A 22,584-nucleotide genomic window follows, 5' to 3' on the forward strand; every position below is an offset into this window, starting at 1 on the left:
TTTGCTCTTTAGTTCTTCTAGATCCTTGTTAAATGTTTCTTGTATTTTCTCTGTTCTGTTTCCGAGATTTTGGATCATCTTTACTATCATTACTTTGAATTCTTTTTCGGGTATGTTGCCTATTTTGTCTTCATTTATTTGGTCTTGTAGGTTTTTATCTTCTTCGTCCGTAATGTGTTTTTTTGTTTCATGTTTTTTTTTTTGTTGTTGGGTGGTGCTGTATTCCTGTCTACTGGTCATTTGGCCTGAGTCGTCCAGCCCTGGAGTTTGCAGGCAGTTGGATAGAGCTGGGTCTTGGTGCTGAGGTGAGGACCTCTGGGAGGGCTCACTCTGATTGATATTCCCTGGGGTCTGAGGTTCTCTGTTAGTCCAGCGGTTTGGACTCAGAACTCCCACCACAGGAGCTCAGGCCCGACCTCCAGACTGGGAACCAAGATCCCACAAGCTTTGTGGCATGGTTAAAAAAAAAAAGGGAAGAGAGAAAGAAGAAGAGGAGCAGTACAATATCAAGAATAAAAAACAAAATAAAATTCAAAAGATAAAAAATGTATTAGTAGAAATAAAACTATAATTGAGACAACTGCAACAAGGTAAAAGAAAACCACAACAGAAAAAAGAAAAGGGGGGGAACAAGTCAAAAGGAGGGATCACTAACAAAATATAAAGAATAAAATAAAGTCAGAGAAATAAAAGATTTATTAGGAAAAATAAAACTATAAAAGGATCAAGAACAATGAATCAACAAGGTAAAACAGAAACCCAATCTAAAAGAGGAAAACAGAAAAGAAAACAGAAAAAAAAAAGAAAAAAAGCCTTGGCTTTGGGGGCGGAGTTTAGGTGGGGGTGGAACTTAGGCAGGGGCAGGGTTTAGGGTGGGGCGGGACCTAGGCCAGTGGGGCGGTGACATTTGAGCGTGGGGCGGGGCCTAGGCAAGGCACCGTTCAAGCCTGGGTCCAGTTCTCTGCTCAGGACCTGTGCAGAAGGGGAGAGGCAGCTCGTGGAAAGAAGGGCCTCTGGAATGTGGAGTTCCCTGGAGTTTGGAGGTAGGGCACTGAGTGAGGGTGTGTGGGTGGGGTTTAGGCCCCGAGTGTTGGAGAGGGACTCCGAGTGTAGAGGTGGGGCCCAGGGTGGGGGTGTGGGGTGGGGCTTGGGTTCTGCACAGCGGGAAGGAGGCTCTGAGGACAGAGGATTAGGCCCAGGAGCCCAACAGGCTTCCTGGTGCCTAAGTGGACAGGGAAAGCACTGGCCCCGTTCCCTTCTGTTCCTCCGTGCCCCTCCCCAACCCTCTCCCCCAGGGCCTCCCCTGTCACTGCTGGCCCCCTAACTGTGGGTGGGTCCCGCTGGGTGTAGGAACTCCTCCCCTATCCCAGCCGCTTCTCAGGGGTGCCAGTCCTGGAGGTCCGGCCTTACCTTTGCTCCCCTTTCCGTCCCTCCCACTCCCTCAGGACCTGCACGGCTGGAGGGGGCCTAGGTGGGCAGAGGATCAGGCCCAGGATCTCAACAGGTTCCTGGGGGTCCAAGTGGACAGGGGAAACCTGGCCACACTCCCTTTTGATCCTCTGCCCTTCCAGTACTTCCCCAATTTCCCCCTTCTGGCGTGGGATCCCTTCCCCTCCCCTAGCCTCCCCTCTGGGGAGCCAGTCCGCTCCTGCCTCCATTTCTCCTCTCCCTTCACTCCCCCCCCCCATGCCACATGTCCTACCCGGTTGCTGGGGGTTCCTCCTGTCCCCTTTGGTGTCTGTGGTCCCCCACTGGTGCCTGGTAGGTGCCCTAGTTGTGAGGAGGCAGGCATTCTGCGTCCTCCTAGTACACCATCTTGACTCCACCTCTCCTGATCTCTTTTTTAAAATTTATTTTATTGAAGTTTAGTTGATTTGCAAGTTGTGTTAATTTCTGCTGTACAGCAAATTGATTCAGTTATACGTATATATACATTCTTCTTTTTCATATTCTTTTCCGTTATGATTTATCACAGGATACTGAATATAGTTCGCTGTGCTATACAGTAGGACCTTGTTGTTTATCCAGACAAAAGTTTTAAATTTCTCACCATTCTGAGTTAACATGATGAAATCTTGTGCCATCCCAGTTCTGTCCCACCTGGGATGTGAATCATCCCTTTGTCCTGTGTATTCTGCCCATTAGTCACTTAGTAGCCATCTTGGTATCACATCAACTGTTGAGGTATCAGTGCTCATGTTCAAGTCATCCTTATTTTACTTAATAATGGCACCACAGTGAAAGAGTGGTTATGCTGGCAATTCAGATATGCCAAAGAGAAGCCGTAAAGTGCTTCCTTTAGGTGAAAAGGTGAAAGTTAATAAGGAAAGAAAAAAGTTGTATGCTGAGGTTGCTAAGATCTGCCTTACAAATGAATCTTCCATCTGTGAAATTGTCAAGAAGGAAAAACAAATTCGTGCTAGTTTTTTTTTTTTCACACCTCATATTGCAAAATTTATGGCTACAGTGTGTGAAGAGTACCTAGTTAAGATGGAAAAGGCATTAAATTTGTGGTGAAAGAGATGAACAGAAGACAAGGTTCATTACTGTTCTTTGTTTCAGGCATCCACTGGGGTCTTGGAACGTATCCCCCACAGATAAGGGGGTGACTATGGTAGACTGGGTTTTGTGTATAAGACCTGGCTTAGAATAACTAGGATGGAGTTTTTTTTTTTTTTTTTAACATCTTTATTGGAGTATAATTGCTTTACAATGGTGTGTTAGTTTCTGCTTCATAACAAAGTGAATCAGCTATACATATATCCCCATATCTCTTCCCTCCTGCATCTCCCTCCCTCCCACCCTCCCTATCCCACCCCTCTAGGTGGTCACAAAGCACCGAGCTGATCTCCCTGTGCTATGCGGCTGCTTCCCACTAGCTTTCTATTTTACATTTGGTAGTGTATATATGTCCATGCCACTCTCTCACTTCGTCCCAGCTTACCCTTCCCCCTCCCCGTGTCCTCAAGTCCATTCTCTACATCTGTGTCTTTATTCCTGCCTGCCCCTAGGTTCTTCAGGACCACTTTTTTTTTTTTTTTTTTTAAGATTCCTTATATATGTGTTAGCATACGGTATTTGTTTTTCTCTTTCTGACTTACTTCACTCTGTATGACAGAGTCTAGGTCCATCCACTTCATTACGAATAACTCAGTTTCATTTAGGATAGAGTTTTTGTTGCTACCAACTTAAATGAAAATCAGAACAAAATCTTCTCTTCTCCCTTTTAGATTTCCCTTGATCTGAGTCTTTCCTATAAATAGGCTACTTCAGATTGCTTGTATTGTGAAAAATAAGCATAATTTTGGGAAGAAGATTTTCAGTTATCAGTATCAATGGGAGATGACAGCTCTATGAGTAATCTTCAAATAGAGGAAAAATTTAAATTGACACTGAAATATATATTTTGATTTTTTTGAAAGGACTTCTTCATGCCTAATGATTTTTGTCAGTATGATATTAAAATGGTTATTCTTTCTCAGCATGCACATTGGGCAGTCTTTGAGAAGCCTGGATGGTGTTGGAGTAAAAGCTGCTGCTATTTTTAGTTTGCAAGGTAAGGTATAATTCATGAAATGGATCATATGTATTTGGATTACTGAAAGTCAGTCGCATTTATGTATTTCTAAAGGTCCAATGTTAGACCTATGCAGTTCAAATCACCTTGCTTCTGGAGCTCCCCAATGCTTTATTTATTGCTGGTAATAAAACCTTCTAGTCACGATGCACAGTTCTTTTAATACCCTGCTGGACTGGATTTGTATCTGCTTATATTCACAAATGAAAACTGGTTTCTCGTTTTCCTCTGAGGATGCCTTTTGACCACATCTCCATAGGTTTAGATATATTGTTTCCTTTTTGCTGATTTTTTTTTTTGTTGTTGTTGTACGTGGGCCTCTCACTGTTGTGGCCTCTCCCGTTGCGGAGCAACAGGCTCCGGACGCGCAGGCTCAGTGGCCATGGCTCACGGGCCCAGCCGCTCTGCGGCATGTGGGATCTTACTGGACCGGGGCACGAACCTGTGTCGCCTGCATCAGCAGGCGGACTCTCAACCACTGCGCCACCAGGGAAGCCCTGCTGATAATTTTTAAATAGTCTTATTGAAATTTCCTTCTTTCGTATCATAGTGAGTTTTTGTTAATAATTTCATATTTAATTTTATCAAAATCAGAGAATAAAGCTGTAACATTTCCTAATTTTGCAGTAATTGAGACTTTCTTCATATAACTTATATAATTTAATTTAATGAATTTTTCTAGCTATTTAAAATATTTTTTGTTGGGTTCAGAGTTGTATGTATATATTAAATCTGGCTTGTAAATTATATTATCTATATCATCTGTATTTTAATCTGTTGTCTTCTTGATCTTTTAAATTTCTGAGAGACATATGTTCAAATTCTTCTCTTATGATTTTCTTAAATTCTTGTAGTTCTGGTTTTGTGTTTTGTATGTCTTGACATGATGCTGTTTGATTTATAGTTTATGACATATCTTTATGATTGTGTCTTTTAATAGTAACAAACTTTTTTGTATTAAATGGTTTTTGCCTTAAATTATTCTCTCTGCCAATAATCTTGCCATGTGTGCTTTTTGTTTGCATGTGTCTGTGTGTAATTTCTTTGCATATCCCTTTATCTTAAACATTTAGCTATAATACCTTTGAAGGTATAGCAATATCAACAAATAGATTTGTAAGTATTATAGGAAGAATGATGAAAGCTAGTAGTTTGTTCCCTGTGGGTATTTATATTTTGGCATGTATTTTAGTTATCCCTTCACTTATTTATTCAGTAAATAATTTATTGAGACCTTCCAGGAACTTTGGAGAGGGAATATGGGGAGAGCTGTGTTCGGTAGTATGATCAGGGAAGGCCTTCTCTGATAAGGTGGGCATTTGAGCTAGCATCTGGTAAAGCTAACCTGGGGGAAGAGCATTCCAGGCAGAAGGAACCATAAGTCCAAAAACCCTAGGGAATGATTGAGGTGTTTTTGAGGAATAGAAGGAAAACCAAGGCTTACTTGATGGTGCAGTAGTTAAGAATCTGCCTGCCAATGCAGGGGACACGGGTTCGAGCCCTGGTCTGGGAAGATCCCACATGCCGTGGAACAACTAAGCCCCTGTGCCACAACTACTGAGCCTGAGCTCTAGAGCCCGCGAGCCACAACTGCTGAGCCCACGTGCCACAGCTACTGAAGCCAGCACGCCTAGAGCCCGTGCTCTGCAACAAGAGAAGCCACTGTGATGAGAAGCCCGTGCACCGCAACGAAGAGTAGCCCCCGCTCACAGCAGCTAGAGAAAGCCCACACACAGCAACAAAGACCCAATGCAGCCAAAAATAAATAAATGAAATAAATAAATTTTAAAAAGAACAAAAATAAAAAACATTTAAAAAAGAAAGAAAATCAGTGTGTCTGGATCTTAATGATTAAGGATGGAGAAGCAGGCAGGGCCCAATTCATATAACATTTTGTAGGTCATGTTAGGGAGTATGATTTTATTCTAAGAGATATGGGAAGCCACTGGAAGATTTCATGCAGGAGAGGGCATGTTCAGATACATTTGTATAGTCCTTTTCTGAGATGAGCTACAGTTTACATACAGTGAAATACACAGATTTTAAGTGTACAGTTGGAATGAGTTTTTAACGATTACATGTACCCGTGTAACCCACACCTTTAAGATAAAAAATATTTCGGGGCTTCCCTGGTGGCTCAGTGGTTAAGAATCCGCCTGCCAGTGCAGGGGACATGGGTTCAGGCCCTGGCCCAGGAAGATCCCACATGCTGTGGAACAACTAAGCCCCTGTGCCACAACTACTGAGCCTGAGCTCTAGAGCCTGCAAGCCACAACTACTGAGCCTGCATGCCACAACTACTAAAGCCTGCACGCCTAGAGCCCGTGCTCTGCAACAAGAGAAGCCACGACAATGAGAAGCCCGCACACTGCAACAAAGAGTAGCCCCTGCTCACCGCAACTAGAGGAAGCCCGAGCACAGCAACGAAGACCCAACACAGCCAAAAAAAAAAAATTTGGTGGGCCCCGGTGCAGACATGGCCAAGTCCGAAAACCACACCATGCACAACCAGTCCTGAAAATGGCACAGAAATGGCATCAAGAAACCCCAATCACAATGATATGAATCTCTTAAGGGGGTGGACCCCAAGATCCTGAAAAATATGTGTTTTGCCAAGAAGCACAAGAAGGGCCTAAAGAAGATGCACGCCAACAACACCAAGGTCATGAGTGCACATGCTGAGGCTATCAAGGCCCTCGTGAAGCCCAAGGAGGTCAAGCCCAAGATCCCAAAGGGCAGCAGCCACAACCTCAGTCAGCTTGCCTACATCGCTCACCCCGAGTTTGGGAAACAGGCTTGTGCCCGTATTGCTAAGGGTCTAAAGCTTTAAGGCTCTGCTGGCCAAAGGCCAAGGCCAAGGCCAAGGCCGCAGTTGCAGGTACAGCTGCAGCTCCAACTCTAGTCCAGCTCAGGCTCCCAAAGCTGCCTAGGCCCCCACAAAGGCTCCGGAGTAGAGGCCTTTATCTACCAATGTGAGGACAGAAGGACTGGTGTGACCCCTGGGCTGCTGTCTGCATGGGACTGGTGTCCTCCTGTGCTATTTGTACAAATAAATAGGGGGAAAAGAGATATAAAATATTTCTGTCACCCCAGAAAGTCTTTATTCCTCTTCTCAGTCCGTCTCCACTGCCAGCACCCCAACTACTATTCTGTTTTCTTTCACCATAGATTAATTTGTGTGTTCTTGAACTTCATGTAAATAGGATCATTCAGTATGTGCTCCTATTATGTGTCTGGCTTCTTTTACTTACCATAATGAAGATTTATTCCTGTTGTTGGTTGGATCAGGAGTTCATTGGTTATACTACAATTTGTTTACCCATTCTCCTGTTTTGTTTTTTGTAGACATTTTTGAAATGTCTATCTGGCTAATAGAGGAGAATGGATTCTCTATTTCACATGTTTAATAATGGAGCACTAGTTGTCTTATTTACAGAGGGGAAAATATTTTGTTTGAAATGAAAATTACAGAAAGGACAGGGCTAAAGAATTATAAAATCATTATTAACATGTTAGGAGCATCTGTCTGTATGGAAGCAGATGGAAAATGATTGTACTGTTGCTCCCCATCCCCCTTCTTAAATCAGATAGGAAAAGTCATCTTGAGTGAAAGCGCGAAATACAGTGGTTCTGGTGAGATTCAAATGCCATGAGGATCACAGAATTTTATATTGAGAAGGTACCTCACTTAGTAAAGTTTCCAGGAACCTTATTTATCAGATTTTATTCCTTTACCCAAGAGTTGGCCATATCTTGTATGATGTGGTGTTTGCAAGACAGGTTCCAGGACTAGATTCTAGAGATTCTAGGTCTTCTCTAACATGAGAACTAAGACCTTTTACTAATAATTTCTAGTGACTATATTACATAATTTTTGGTTTAAACTGTACAATTTTCCTTTAAAAATTATTTTTCTTTTCAAAGTATAAGAGCATTAAAAAGTTTTGTTTTTGGTATTTAACCTTTCTCAAAAACTTAGACTTGTTTATGTTATTTGAATGGGTGTGATACAGGGTGGTTTTGCTTTCTTACATTGTATTACAGTACATGGGGGGAGGAGAATGTGTCTTTTTAAAGTTTAAATTGCCAGTGTTTACTTTTTATAAAGAAGCTATTTCAATGAGAGAAAAATTTTAAATTAGAGGAATCAGCATTACATACATTTCTGTATTTGGATTTGGTCCCATGGTATGGAGAAAAATCCTTTCTCACAGACAAATTATGAACAGTAACTGATTTTCTTTTTTAACAGTTTACCACATCAGTATTCTTTTCAATTTCATTTGATTCAAACCCTTAAGAGGATTAGTAGGACATTTTGTTTCAAAGTTGAACCTGACAATATCTAACAACTGTTCGTATTTCCTTTTCATAAATCTCAAAGACAGACAAGAAGAATCCAAAACTTACTATTACATGGATCATTTGTTACACATTCCACATACTTATTACATCATGGTGAGAGCATGCCTTGGCAGATGTGCCTAGCCTTAGGTAGCATATACTTGAATGTGGCATGTATGTCCTTTAGTATTGTTCTTGGTAGAACAGAAGCAGACCTCAATTACTAAAAATGCTCAGTGCAGACCTAAATCTTCCTCAGCATGTTTATCGGGGGGAGCTCAAACCTATGCCCAAAGATGACAGGAAAGACTTTATTACAGGGGCTGCATGAAAATGTGAATTACTTTGGCAGCATAAGTTAATTCATTGGTGGTTTCTTCCTTACCCACCCCACCTCCTTGCACCTCCAAAATCTTCTCTTTTTTCCCTTCTATTCTCTCAGTTTTAGAGCAGAAGTCAAAAGAGAATTTTGCTTTATCCCTTAAGTGAGGGTAAAACAAAATACTGTTTTCTTCAAGAATCCCCAACGTTTTGGGGGGAAGAGCCACCGTTACTCCTGAGAGTACTCGGGGAGAGAGGGGGTGTGGGAGGAGAATATGGAGATTATGAAGTCCGCTGAATGGATGAGTGAAGGTGATGCTGGACTCACTCATTTTTACAGATAATCCAGTAAGAGTCTTGGTAAACTGTAGAAGACAGGTGGTCACTGAGGAAATGGTATGGTGCAAAACAGATTGGAGATCTGCTGTGATGTATCTACTTCTGATACCAGGTTTATCTTGATAGTAGGAGGTTTTGTTGTTCTTCTTTTTCTATCTGCATTAGGGAAAAAGGAGTGAGGTTTATTGATTTTTAAGAAAGTATTATTTATGTAATTGCCCAAGATTTTTTCAGGTTGTCTATAACTAGTTGCCGACCAAATGGAGAAGGCTAAAAGAACAATACCCTACTCTCACTTTTTATAAGCTTTAAAAACAGAAAATAATAGTTGGATTCAGGACTTCTCCAAAAATATTCATTTATATTCTAAATTAGAGCAGGTAGGTAATGATTGTGAACAAACATTAAATGGCTTGATTTAGAATGTTTATAAATGCTTGGGGGGGGGTGGGCAGGTAGGACATTTTAAAGTTTAGGGCCATTATACAAAATAACAATTATAGGAAAAATGTTCTAGATCCAGGATTTACATACATATCATTACATAATGAGTCTCTCCCAGCTGAATCAAGTGAGTCTACCTCAGAGATTGGTGAAAGAACTGGACTAAGAGCTGAGAGGCTTTTAAATTGTTATTTCTGTCTTAACTTTGAGTGAACAAAAAAATAATTATTTTTGAGTTATATTTTATTTTCATTAATTTTATTTTAAAACTGTTTATTACCTCAATAAATACATTTTGTGTATTTTTGCCTTTGGTTAGGTAAATAATCTCCATCAGTGGTAGAGGAGAGGTTTGGAAATTAGGGAGCTCTTCTTGCCTTTTCTGTCATAGATCAGTCTTCTAAGGGGCAACTCATCTAACCTCCCTGGACCTGTTTTCTTATCTGTCAGTAGACCCTCGCTGCCCAGTAAGGGACCCACCAGCCACAGGTTGTTATTGAACCTTTGTAATGTGGCTAGTCCAAATTAAGGTGTACTCTAGGTGTAAAAGACTTAGTACAAAGGTAAGAATGTAGAATATCTTATTGTTAATATGTTTATATTGATTATATCATTGGAATGATAATATTTTGGGTACATAGGTTAAATAAAATATATTATTAAAATTAATTTCACGCATTTCTTTTTCCTTTTTTAAATGTGGGCACTAGAAAATGTTTATTTCCATTTGTGGCTCACATTATGTTTCTTCTGGATAGTGCTGATCTGTACAGCATTTCCTAAACTGACTCATGAAATAATAAGTGCTCAGTGAAACACAGTTTGGAAGAGGAGCAGTGTCCAGTGGAACTTTCTGCAGTGATAAAATGGTCTGCATCTCTGTTGTCCAATTTAGTAGCTACTGGCCCTGATGGCTATTGAGCACTTGAAATATGGCTAGTGTTCTGAAATATAGGAAAAGGAACTGAATTTTAACTATTATTTAATTTTAATTAACTTTAAGGAGCCACATATGGCTAGTGGCTAATGTATTGGGACAGTGCAGATCTAAAGATTTATGGGATGGTTTTATTTAAAGCCTTGTATACCTAGGACGTGTTTACCATATTGCAAGCTTGTTAGTTTAATATAAGTCTACACAGTTTCTGTTTATTATGAATAATAATAAATGTTCAGTAACAATATTTATTAAGTACTTGTTATATAGCATGTACTATGTAAGTACCAGAGGGAGGATTTGTATAATAAATTATTTACTGAGCTATATTCTGTAATATATTTGATGCCTTGTGGTTTCCAGGATATTGTGGGCTTACCATGTTTTCATGAAAATTTGGTTTTCTTTTCTTTCTATATGAGGTCCCTTCTGTTGAAAGCCTGGCTCCTTTTGGAAGGTCTGAACAATGTGCTGCCTTGTTAAAGGATTTTCTTTTGAAAGGGAGACACATGCTTTGTAACAGATGATGATTTTTTTAAGTGAACTTTTGAAGTTAGTTATGTTTTTAGCTTTAAAGGGGATGTGTGTGTGTATTTACACAGACTTATAAATATCAGTATTATGTAATATTCCTTTTGTATGTGTGTACACATATATGTATTGATATCAAGCAGTGTTATTAATTAATGTATTATTGCTTCACAGTGAAGAACGAATGTCATCATGTCTGGAATCAAGCGAACAGTCAAAGAAACTGACCCTGATTATGAGGATGTATCTGTGGCCCTTCCAAATAAGCGGCATAAAGCAATTGAGAATTCAGGTAGAAATTCACTTGCCTTAGGAAATTATTTCTTTGTTGACATATGCCTCCCTATAAGATTTATAGGAACTAAAATGAAATGCATGTCCACTATTGTGTATATTTTGAAGAGGTTTGTGAGAGGGATTAGCTAAGTGCTCTGTTTAATAGTAATATACCATGTGTGGCATAAAAGGCTGGAACATAATCAGGTAGACTGTGAAAGCATCAGTAATGAGACAGGCTCTAAGTTTTAGCTATCATTGTGTGTTAGGTGTAATCATAAAGTCTTAGCAATGTGTGTACTACAATGTGGTCATGTGAGATGATTATAGGTAGTACATGAATTAAAGTTTTTTATTTTAATCATTAATGTTAATGTCTATAGAAAAGAATGGTCTTATCAGACTTGCAGTTTCATGGCTACTGCTTAGGATAAGGCTTTTTTTTTTTTTAATTTTAATTCTATTGGAATATAGTTGATTTACAATGTTGTGTTAGTTTCAGGTGTACAGCAAAGTGATTCAGTTATACACATACATATATTCATTCTTTTTTAGATTCTTTTCTCATATAGGTTATCACAGAATGTCGAGTAGAGTTCCCTGTGCTATACATATATGTCCTTGTTGGTTATCTATCTTATGTATAGGAGTGTGTATATCTTCATCCCAAGTGTGTGTATCTTCATCCCAAGCTCCTTATTTATCCCTCCCCCCAAGGGCTAACACTTTTTAAAAATACTATTTAATGGCGTTAATTAGATGTTTCACATGGTTCTCAGATGTGGTAGGTAACTTGAAGGTGGTATATGAATGATGGAAATTGGGGAAACACTGATCTCTGCACTTAGCTGGTGGTGGCTTAGTTAAGGCTCAGAGGCATTAAATTACTTGCCCAAGATCATTTAATTAGTTGAAGACCAGATCATCTGTAGTTACCCAGAATGTTTTAAGCTGTCTAAAAAAAAGTGGCTGTATTTGAGTTTCTAAATCAAAATACTGCTAAAATTCATTACTGTTTATTTAAAAAATAAATCTATGTAAGTTATTACAGCTAGATGAAGAAGGTCTCAAAGTCATCGATAAGGTGCTGCAGCTCCACAGAGATCAGGCCTCCAAGGTTTAGTGGTGAAGGAAATTCCTGTCTGTGTCAGTGCAGTCAAGTCATATGCACCCCACAAAAGTCTCTGTGTACCGGAAGTGATTAAATCCAGTTCCAAACAATATAAACATTTCACTGCAACTTTTCTCTCCATTCAGTTGTAATTTTATTTACAAGGATACGTCATTTGCTTTCAATAACAAGCCAGATAAATATGAAAGTATCATGAAACTTAAATTCATTATTCAAATGCATCACATGGCATATCTTTTTTGTAATAAAAATAAGAAAAGGGAAAACTTATTGTTTTAGGAAACATCGTAATTTCAATTTAAATCTAATGTAAGTTCGCAAATACATAGCCTAAGCAGGGACAGTTTTTTGTTACTAAGTGCCAGTTTGCTGTTCTTCTTGGTGGCCATTCTCAACCTAGTTCCTAATAAAGATTTTATTTTTATTCTTCAGAATTTTTCTCAAAGTAGGTTTGGTAGGATGCTTCCCTTTTTTTTAAAATATAAATTTATTTGTCCATCCACCTCACTGCAAATAACTCAGTTTTGTTTCTTTCTATGGCTGAGTAATATTCCATTGTATATATGTGCCACATCTTCTTTATCCATTCATCTGTCGATGGACACTTAGGTTGCTTCCATGTCCTGACTATTGTAAATAGAGCTGCAGTGAACATTGTGGTACATGTCTCTTTTTGAATTATGGTTTTCTCAGAGTATATATCCAGTATTGGTATTGCTGGGTCATATGGTAGTTCTCTTTTTAGGTTTTTAAGGAACCACTATACTGTTCTCCATAGTGGCTGTATTAATTACATTCCCACCAACAGTGTAAGAGGGTTCCCTTTTCTCCACGCCCTCTCCAGCATTTATTGTTTGTAGATTTTTTGATGATGGCCATTCTAGTGGTGTGAGGTGATACCTCATTGTGGTTTTGATTTGCATTTCTCTAATGATTAGTGAAGTTGAGCATCATTTCATGTGTTTGTTGGCAACCTGTATATCTTCTTTGGAGAAATGTCTGTTTAGGTCTTCTGCCCATTCTTGGACTGGGCTGTTTGTTTTTTTGATATTGAGCTGCATGAGCTGCTTGTAAATTTTGGAGATTAACCCTTTGTAAATTGCTTCATTTGCAAATATTTTCTCCCATTCTGAGGGTTGTCTTTTTGTCTTGTTTATGTTTTCCTTTGCTGTGCAAAAGCTTTTAAGTTTCATTAGGTCCCATTTGTTTATTTTTATTTCCATTTCTCTAGGAGGTGGGTCAAAAAGGATGTTGCTGCGATTTATGTCGTAGACTGTTCTGCCTATGTTTTCCTCTAAGAGTTTTATAGTGTTTGGCCTTACATTTAGGTCTTTAATCCATTTTGAGTTTATTTTTGTGTATGGTGTTAGGGAGTGTTCTAATTTTATTCTTTTACGTGTAGCTGTCCAGTTTTCCCAGCACCATTTATTGAAGAGGCTGTTTTTTCTCCATTGTATATTCTTGCCTCTATTATCAAAAATAAGGTGACCATATGTCAGCACTAGTTTTAAATTGGCAGTCTAGTGGCATATTTTACGGGGAGAAAATGACATGGGTGATTAAGGGTCCAAATTTTGTCTGCAATTTTTTTACACCCCAAAGCATGGGTGGTGATTTTTTCATATTACAAACAGAGGATCATTATGCAAAATCCCAGGTTTTTCAAGCAGTCATTCGACTCTTCTTTTTTTATTCTCTTGTAATCAAACTACATTTCATATCTGATGTTTTTAACTCTTTGAATTGCATATTACTTTGAGTAGTCATTATCTGAATTGAATTGCCTTCAGAGACATTTTCTGTCCTTTTGAATTCTTTCTTTGCTGGTTCCTTCAGGTAGTTGTAATCAGAAACTGCTGAATTGCATGCTAGATCCTAACTTCCTGCCTTCTTATGAACTGCTCTTGTGTCACAGACTACCTCTTCCTCTAGCTAATTCTTTACTTTCTTTTTCCTTGGGGTTATGGTTTTTCAGAAGTCACCACGTATTTCTCTCGGAATCTTCATGGGTTTCTTTTTCTTTTTTGGTAATTTTATTTTGATGTGATTTCAAACAGAAAAATTGCAAGGAGAATTTATATGTCTTTTGTCCAGATTAATTCACCGATTGTTTACATTTTGTCTCATTTGGTTTATCATTCTTTTCCCCCATCCCCAATCCATACACACACATACTACACAAATGCATGTATGCATGCAGGTATATATGCACATCATTTTTTCAGAATCATCAGAAGATACATTAGACACTTGTAAACACGTGTATTTCCTAAGGACAAATTTCTTATGTAACCACAGTACAATTATCAGAAGCAGGAAATTTTAACATGTTACATTACATTATCTAATCTGCTGTCCATATTCAAGTTTTACCAGTTGTCCCAGTATTTTATGACTATTCCCCCTCTCCAGGATCACACAATGCATTTAGTTGTTATATCTCTTTAGTCTCTTTTAATCTCCTCAACTTTTCTTTGTCTTTCTTGATTTTAGTATTTGAATGTATAGGCCAGTTATTTTGTACAGTGTCCTTCAATTTAGGTTTGTCTGATGTTCGCTGTGATTAGATTCAGCGTTTTTAGCAGGAATGCCACAGAGTGGTGGAGTCTTATCAGTACATCATATCAGAAAACATGCGAGGTCAGTTTGCTTGAATATTTGGTGATGTTAACGTTTCATTATTGATTAAGGTGATGACCATTAGGTTTCTCCACTTCAGAGTTACTGTTCCTGGGTTTCTTTTGTTGCTTGCTGACTTGAATCAAGGCGGCAGCTGATTAATTAGACCTTGGATTATTGTATGTTCTTTGTGCAGCTCGAGATGCTGCTGTGCAGAAGATTGAGACTATTATCAAGGAACAATTTGCACTTGAAATGAAGAATAAGGAACATGAAATTGAGGTCATTGACCAGGTATAATGATGTTAAATTAAAAATAAAGGAACAGAACTATTGAAAAAAACTATGTATGATGAATTGTTTTAAATCTGTTGAGATGGAATTATGGTATATTTTTCCCCTTTGCTGTTCTTTTAAAAGTAGCTTTCTCGTTTTTGGAAAAAAAGACCTGCGCCTTTTTTTTTTCTTTAAATGACATTGCAGAAAAAGATAAAGAAAAAAATCACTTGAAATTCCATCCCAAAAGATAATTCCTCTTTGCTTTTGTGCTCAATATCTTTGTGGACATTTCTCAATGAATATGCATATATACATACAAATACATATTAATATGTCTATATACTCTTGCAAACATCGTATTTTGTCATTTTTTAAAATATTTTGCCAATCTGATAGGTGGAAAATGGTCATTTCTATTTGTCTTTCTTTGATTATTAGACAAATTGAACCTTTGGGTTCATTTACATTTCTTATAAATTGTATATCTCTTCTGTCATTTCCATTTTTTTAAGTAATTAAGTAATATTTATTTTAGCGACTAATTGAGGCAAGAAGGATGATGGATAAACTTCGTGCCTGCATTGTCGCAAACTACTATGCTTCTGCAGGACTTCTGAAAGTTTCTGAGGTAAGTTTTCCTCATATGCAGTCATTTCTGACCACCCATATTGTTCTGTGAAGAGAAATTAGTCTTGATGTGAAATCCCTGCCTTCAAAACATTTCTTATATTGACCTTTCGAATTCAAGAAGCCTAGCCTGCCTTCCTGGGAATATACATAAATTTATCATTGTGTTCAACCATATCCTTTAATTATACTCTCTACATTGTTATTAATCGTTAAGTAACATTTTTTTCTTTTTACTTAATTGTTCTGTAACTAATAGTTATCACTGTTGCTAGGCTTTGCAGATACAAAGATGAGTGTGACCCTGTTCTAACTTGCCTTATTCCTCTTCATTTGATTATGGATGGCTTTGGAATAAATTATAGATCGATTGATTTTTCTCTGACCTTTTACTGCTATTGAATGGCAATTGTTAGTTTCAGTAGATTTATTCTATTCAAGAAGCCCTGATATTTCCCCCTACTTTTTGTGAAAATTTTCAAATATATAGAGAAGGTGAAATAAGCACTTGTTTATGCATCACTTTGCTTCAACAGTTTTAACATTTTGCCATGTTTGCTTTATCTATCTTATTTTTGTCTAAAACATTAAAAAGTTAAGTTCCAAGCATCGTGACGCTTCATCCCTAAGTATTTAATCCTAAACGTTCGTCTTCTGTGTAGTCACAATACCTAAGAGAATGAGTTTCTAATATTATTTGATAACTAGTCCATATTCAGATTTTCCCAGTTGTCCCCAAAATATCTTTAAAGTTGGGTTTTTTGTTTTTTTTTTGACAGGATCCAGTCAGGGTTCATGGGTTACATTTGGCTGTTTTGTTTCTCTTGTCTCATTTTATCTAGAACAGTTCTCCCACCTTTTTTTCCCCGGTGATATTGACTTATTTGAAGAGACCAGGCCATTTATGTTGTAGAATGTCCCACATTTTGGACTTTTTTCCCCTTGGGTTGTTCCTTCATTCCTTCTATTTTTCTGTAAAATAAGAGTCAAGTCTAAAGATTTGATTAGATTAAGGTTGAGTCTTTTTGGAGATAGTACTTCATAGGTAATGTTGTATACTTCATATTGTATCACATTAGGAGACATAGTATCAGGTTGTGCTACTGTTAGTGATACTAAGTTTAGTCATGGTTAATGTGATTACCACTAGATTGCTCCAGTTATAAAGGATGGGGATAGGATTGAACTGATACAGAAGTATTTCTTCTTGTTTGACGTTTTGATAATTTCTGCGTAAGTTTTGTTTTTTCTTAAGTTTTTTCCAGTTAGAATTAGATAATTCTCCTCTTGGACAGTACTGGCTCAATGAGAATAGTGGAAGGGCTGCAGGGAGCATAGTAGCATGCTGCTTTGCATCATTCCCTGTGGTTTTTACAGATAAGAGGTACCTGCCATGTATAGGCTTTTGTGTTATCCTGTGGAGCTTTAAGGTATTAGGTATTGGTGATACTCCGGATGTTATCTTAGAGAAATCTGAAGCATTATTTGAGTTTAATCTTAGATGGTAGATAGTTGTTTCTTCTACTGCAGTAGTTTCCATATTACATTTTAGAGTCTGAATTACTTTGCTCAAGCTACCATAACAAATTACCACAAGCTTGGTGGCTTAAAACAACAGGAATTTGGGACTTCTTGGTGGCGCAGTGGATAAGACTCTGCACTCCCAATGCAGGGGGCCCAGGTTCGATCCCTGGTCAGGGAACTATATCCCACATGCATGATGCAACTAAGAGTTTGCGCATGCCACAACTAAGGAGCCCATGAGCCACAACTAAGGAGCCCGTGTTCTGCAACTAAGGAGCTGGAGAGCCTCAACTAAGGAGCCCACCTGCCGCAACTAAGACCCTGCGCAACCAAATAAATTAAAAAAAATAAATAAATAAAGGAACCAGACTTTAAAAACAAAACAAAACAGGAATTTATTATTTCATGATTCTAGAGGCTAGCAGTCCAAAACCAAGTATGTCGGTGGCTAGGCCATGCTCCCTCTGAAGACTCCAGGGAAGAATTCTTCCTTGTCTTCTCCTAGCTTCTGGTGGTTGCTAGCAGTACTTGGCATTCCTTGGCTTGTAGCTGTATCGCTCCAATTTCTGCCTTTAACTTCACATGGACTTTTCCCTTTGTGTGTCTTCTTTGTTTCTTTCTGTATGCAACTTTACCTCTTTTAAGAATACTAGTCAATTGAAGTAAGGCCTACCCAAATCCAGTATGACATCATCTTAACTTGATTACATCTGAAAAGACTGTATTTTCAAGTAGCCACATTCATAGGTCTAGGTGGACATGAATTTTTGGGAGACAGTGTTAACCCAGGGCAGATTCTAAAGTCATCTGTCATATGGCTTGATATTAGACTCTACAAGATGGACATTGTGAGCTAGCAGCTGCCTGACATAGGACTGTAGCTACTCTGAAGAGCTGGTTATTCATTTAATGTTTTGATGCCTTTTTTTTTTAAACCATTAGCAGTACTGAACTGTGCTATTTGATAGTCTAGAAATGTACTGATTTTTATCTTGTATATTCTGATTGGGATTTATTTAAGGATATTTAGGTATATTTTTATCTTTTAGGATCTGCCAATTAATTATTTTTAGTTTGCTCTAACAAAATACATTTATAGCTCTAAAATAAACCTTTATTATTGAAATACAACAGCTCTGTTGCTTTGACTCTGAAACACTAGTCTCTGGCTCCCTTTTACTTGCTAAAACAATTATTTTAAATTTCAATTAAGCAATTTCTAAAGCTGGGCTTCCTAGGAAGTAACTACATTATAACAACACAGTATTTTATATGCAAGTAACAAAACACAGAAAAATACCCTAGGCAGGCTTCAGTACTGGACTGAGGGCAAACTATATATCATTATTAATCATTTTAAACCATTCTATGCTACATTTTATTCCTACGTGGGAGCTATTTTACATACACATTTTTAAAAATCTTTATATTTCTTACAGGAATGTTTTATTTAGAGCAGTTGATGTATTTGTATCAAGCAATGTGAGGTTTATTTTTTTTAAGTCAAATCTGACTTTCCATGTGTTATTGTATATATATATATAAGGAAGTCCCTATATATTTATCTTTACTTTTCACTTACCTTCTGAGGACTTGCATCTTTAGCTTTTAGTGTTAGGACCTTTGCATAATTATTTATCATTCTCTAGTTTTTGTTTTGTTGATTTGGGCCACATTAAGGAGTTTGGACTTCATTTTATGGGAGTGGGGTGATTTTGAAGGATTTTAAGCATGACTGGAAATAGATAAGCGTTTTTGGGAAGATCAGACTTTTGCCTACTTTTGGTGGATATGATTAAAAGTTTGTTTTGCTTACCCTCATTTTTGCAGGGATCAAAGACATGTGATACAATGGTTTTTAATCATCCTGCTGTCAAGAAATTTTTGGAATCACCATCTAGGTCATCATCTCCTGCCAATCAGAGATCAGAAACACCATCAGCCAATCATTCAGAAAGTGATTCTTTATCTCAACACAATGACTTCTTATCTGACAAAGACACTAACAGCAATGTGGACATAGAGGAAAGACTCTCAGGCAACGCAGAGCAGAGACCAAGCCGAAATACTGGAAGGGTATAGTTGGATGGATGGGAGGGAGCCAAAAGAGAAGGGAACCAGTATTTATTAAGAATGCACATATTATTTCATTTAACCTTCATAGGAACCATAGGATATAAGTTAATTATATCCCTTTTAGAGATGGAGAAACTGAGTCTCTATGAGGTTTAAGTTATATTTGTTCACAGGTATCAGAACTGAGAATTAAACTTTTGTCTTTTTATATTTGTCCACAGTATCAGAACTGAGAATCAAACCTGTGTCTTTTTGATTTTACAGTTCAAGGCTCCTGTGTACCGCACAACTCCTAGATGCCATTCATGTAGATTTGAAAGAAACTTAGAGGAGTTGGCAGTACTGTGTCCACTCTATCATGTTTATTCTCTCAAGAGCAGTGGCTCTTCTTCAGTTTCCTCTTTGAAATTTTATGTTCTAAGATGCTTTAATAACTGGAGGAAATTTGAAAAACAATAAGTAGAATTGAAAACTGTTTATCGCTCTTTGATCCTGTCAGTTTGTAATTTGAATTCCCATCTCAAGCTGCTCTGATCTTCTTGGTGTAATACTTGGCTATAGAATCCTTACTGGATAAGACCAGTGGTTTTTCTCAGCCAGATGTTCTGTGATAGAGGAAATTCCCAGGCTGCTTTCCACATACTCAGACATCAAGGATTTGATTATTTTGATAAAATTAAAAATGTTTCTGATTATAAATTCATATATGTTCATTTTTGAAAATTAAACTGCAGAAAAATAAGAGAGAGTAGAAAAGTCATTCATAATGCCACCACCCAAAATCAGAACTCTTAGTGTTTGGATTTAGTTGTCTCCTTCTCATGTACTTTCTGGGGAAATACTGCATATGTTTTTCTTTTTTTAATTAAAATGAATTTAGGTCACACTAGTCATAGGATTTAGAAACCTACTATCTTTTATGTAATATGCATGCTCATGTTTATGTAACAGATATTTAGTGTTTACTGTGTACCAAACATTTTTCTAAAAACTGTACAAAACCATCATCTGAGATAGATACTATTATCATCCTTATATTATAGATGAGGAAATAGAGACAGAAAAGTTAAGTAATTACCCAAGCTGACACATCTAGTAAATGTAAGGGCCAAGGCTTAAACACTGGCTGTCTATCTCCATAGTCAAACTTTAAATTAATCATTATGTTTATGTTACATCTTATTGAAAAATTTGTAATAGTACAGAAGATTGAAAAGAAAGTAAATTCCGTTGACCCCTTCCCCCATTTCCATATCCCAGAGGTAACTGTTGTAGTAGTTTCTTGTGTATCCTTCCACATCCTATTTGCATATACAAAGCAGCTGTTTATGACGATTACAAACACACACACATATGTGGAATTACAGTGTACAAACTTTTTCTATAAACTAATGCAAAAATTATAGTAAAATTATTCTTTCATGCTCTGAGAGCAGCCACAAAGCCAGAGAATTTTGTAATTGAAAAAAAATTGAGTTAGTCCATCCATACCTTTTATGATTTTGTGGTTTCTGCCTATTGAAAATTGTCTAAATTGAAAATGAAACTTGATTATGATTTTTTCTAGGACACTTCTGGTATTACTGGCTCCCATAAAACAGAGCAGCGGAATACTGATCTTACAGGAGATGAGACTTCACGACTTTTTGTAAAGAAAACAATAGTAGTGGGCAATGTGTCCAAGTGAGTATTCAGTTGAATTGTCTCATTTTCAGTCATCCATTTTTGGTAATACTCTGGCATACTCTTATTATCACAGTATTACAGTAAGTATAGGCCTCAAGGATTCTTTTTCCCAAACTCTTAGTTGTTTTAAAAGTGAATGAAAGTCCAGAGACTTGAGACTGCTCCAGTGTGTCTGCTAATCTTTGATGTAGGATAAAATTGTGCTTGGTAAAAATTTTGTAGATGTGAACTTTTATGCAAATGGTGTGTTTTATTAAGCATGTAACTGTGGATAACTTTGGAGGAACTTTTGACTTCTTCTGACCTAGTTCTATCCTTAGGGGCCTTACCTATTCCTAAAAATGTTTATTTGGTTGCCCAAATTGAAATGTTTTAAATATATAACAAAAGGTTGTAGCTCAGGTCTTGAAGACAGAATTCCTTCAAGCTAAAGGGCTATCTCTTTAACAGTATTATCTCATGCTATCTTGTGGTAACATCATCATTTTTGCCGAGTATCTAGGAATGGATAAAGACATCATAAATCTTCAAACAGCATAAGAATGTTATTTCCTCACAAAGCCTTATTTGCCCTTCTCCTCACTAGGCATATTTATTTCCTCTATGCTCTCTTGCCATTTTTATCATATAGTTATTTCCTATTTTCATATATTTTTTCAAATCAGGCTGAATCTCTTTTGGGTAGACAGTATATCTTGTTTGTTTTTGTATCTTGTAGTAGTTGGTGTTCAGTAAATATTTGACTGATGAATGAATCAGTATATTTATGAAAATTGTAATTAGATTCAATTACTGAAAATAAAGGATTCAGAATTACAGTAAATATCTGGGGAGGGGGAGTCAGATCTCGGGGGAGTCTTCCAAGTCCCAATTGATGGACCACTGATAACAAATAACAAGTACATTAAAAATCTCAGGATAATAAAAACAAAGATTCTCAATGGTCTGTGTCATAGTATTTAAACAGAAGCATGAAATATGACTAAGGCAATTAGGTTTCTGTTTCATGGATTATTTTATTTTATTTTTATTTGTTTTGCGGTATGTGGGCCTCTCACTGTTGTGGCCTCTCCCGTTGCGGAGCACAGGCTCCGAACGCACAGGCTCAGCAGCCATGGCTCATGGGCCCAGCCGCTCCGTAGCATGTGGGATCTTCCCGGACTGGGGCATGAACCCGTGTCCCCTGTATCGGCAGGCGGACTCTCAACCACTGCACCACCAGGGAAGCCCCTCACGGATTATTTTAGAATTAGCATGCATTCAGCTAAGGGGACTAATATGAAGTGTTGAGGTCTCAACTATAGTACAAGACAGGTCAGTCCAGAAAAGGCCAAAACTAGAAATTCATGAGGACTCACCAGGCCACCAGAAGATTGGGGAGAAACAGTTACTGACATTTTTAAACAATTATGTCTGATTTGTAGGTTTTGGGGTTTAAGACCAGCTAGAACTTAAAATACTGGTTAACCATGAATTTTAAGTAGAGAGGAATGATTGGCATGAGAATTATAAAGTCCTTGTTTGTTCTGGAAGAGGATAAAAATATCGATTTACTTTGGACTTTGTTAAGAATGCTCATTGACATATCTAAGATAACAGTGAAAAGAACAGACATAGAGATTTAAACTTTAAAGGTAGTAAGGGGTTGGACTTCGCTGGTGGTGCAGTGGTTAAGAATCTGCCTGCTGATGCAGGGGACATGGGTTCGTGCCCCGGTCCGGGAGGATCCAACATGCCATAGAGCAGCTGGGCCTGTGAGCCATGGCCGCTAAGCCTGCGTGTCCGGAGCCTGTGCTCTGCAATGGGAGAGGCCACAACAGTGAGAGGCCCACGTACTGTAAAAAAAAAAAAAAAAAAAAATCCGCCTGCCAA

The 22,584-nt window shown here is 37.8% G+C and overlaps 1 protein-coding gene and 1 pseudogene across 7 annotated transcripts in view; both read left to right on the forward strand.

Moving 5' to 3' along the window:
- Nucleotides 1-22,584, forward strand: part of YEATS2 (YEATS domain containing 2) — a 112,721-nt gene that overhangs the window by 16,941 nt on the left and 73,196 nt on the right. For 6 of the 7 annotated variants that reach the window (XR_003006306.1, XM_024768280.1, XM_024768307.1 and 3 more), the window contains exons 2-7: nucleotides 3,483-3,556; nucleotides 10,668-10,785; nucleotides 14,717-14,814; nucleotides 15,335-15,427; nucleotides 18,781-19,026; nucleotides 20,594-20,709. Coding sequence is in view for 6 of the 7 variants with exons in the window: in XM_024768280.1 (XP_024624048.1) it covers nucleotides 10,686-10,785; nucleotides 14,717-14,814; nucleotides 15,335-15,427; nucleotides 18,781-19,026; nucleotides 20,594-20,709 (653 nt within the window). In the remaining variant the exon portion in view is untranslated. The remainder of the gene's footprint in view (nucleotides 1-3,482; nucleotides 3,557-10,667; nucleotides 10,786-14,716; nucleotides 14,815-15,334; nucleotides 15,428-18,780; nucleotides 19,027-20,593; nucleotides 20,710-22,584) is intronic. The other variant, XM_024768294.1, reaches the window with a different exon arrangement.
- Nucleotides 6,054-6,531, forward strand: LOC112415410 (60S ribosomal protein L29 pseudogene; annotated as a pseudogene).

The sequence above is a fragment of the Neophocaena asiaeorientalis genome, unplaced genomic scaffold (assembly GCF_003031525.2).
Source record: "Neophocaena asiaeorientalis asiaeorientalis breed wild unplaced genomic scaffold, Neophocaena_asiaeorientalis_V1.1 scaffold225, whole genome shotgun sequence".
NCBI classification, from domain to species: domain Eukaryota; kingdom Metazoa; phylum Chordata; class Mammalia; order Artiodactyla; family Phocoenidae; genus Neophocaena; species Neophocaena asiaeorientalis.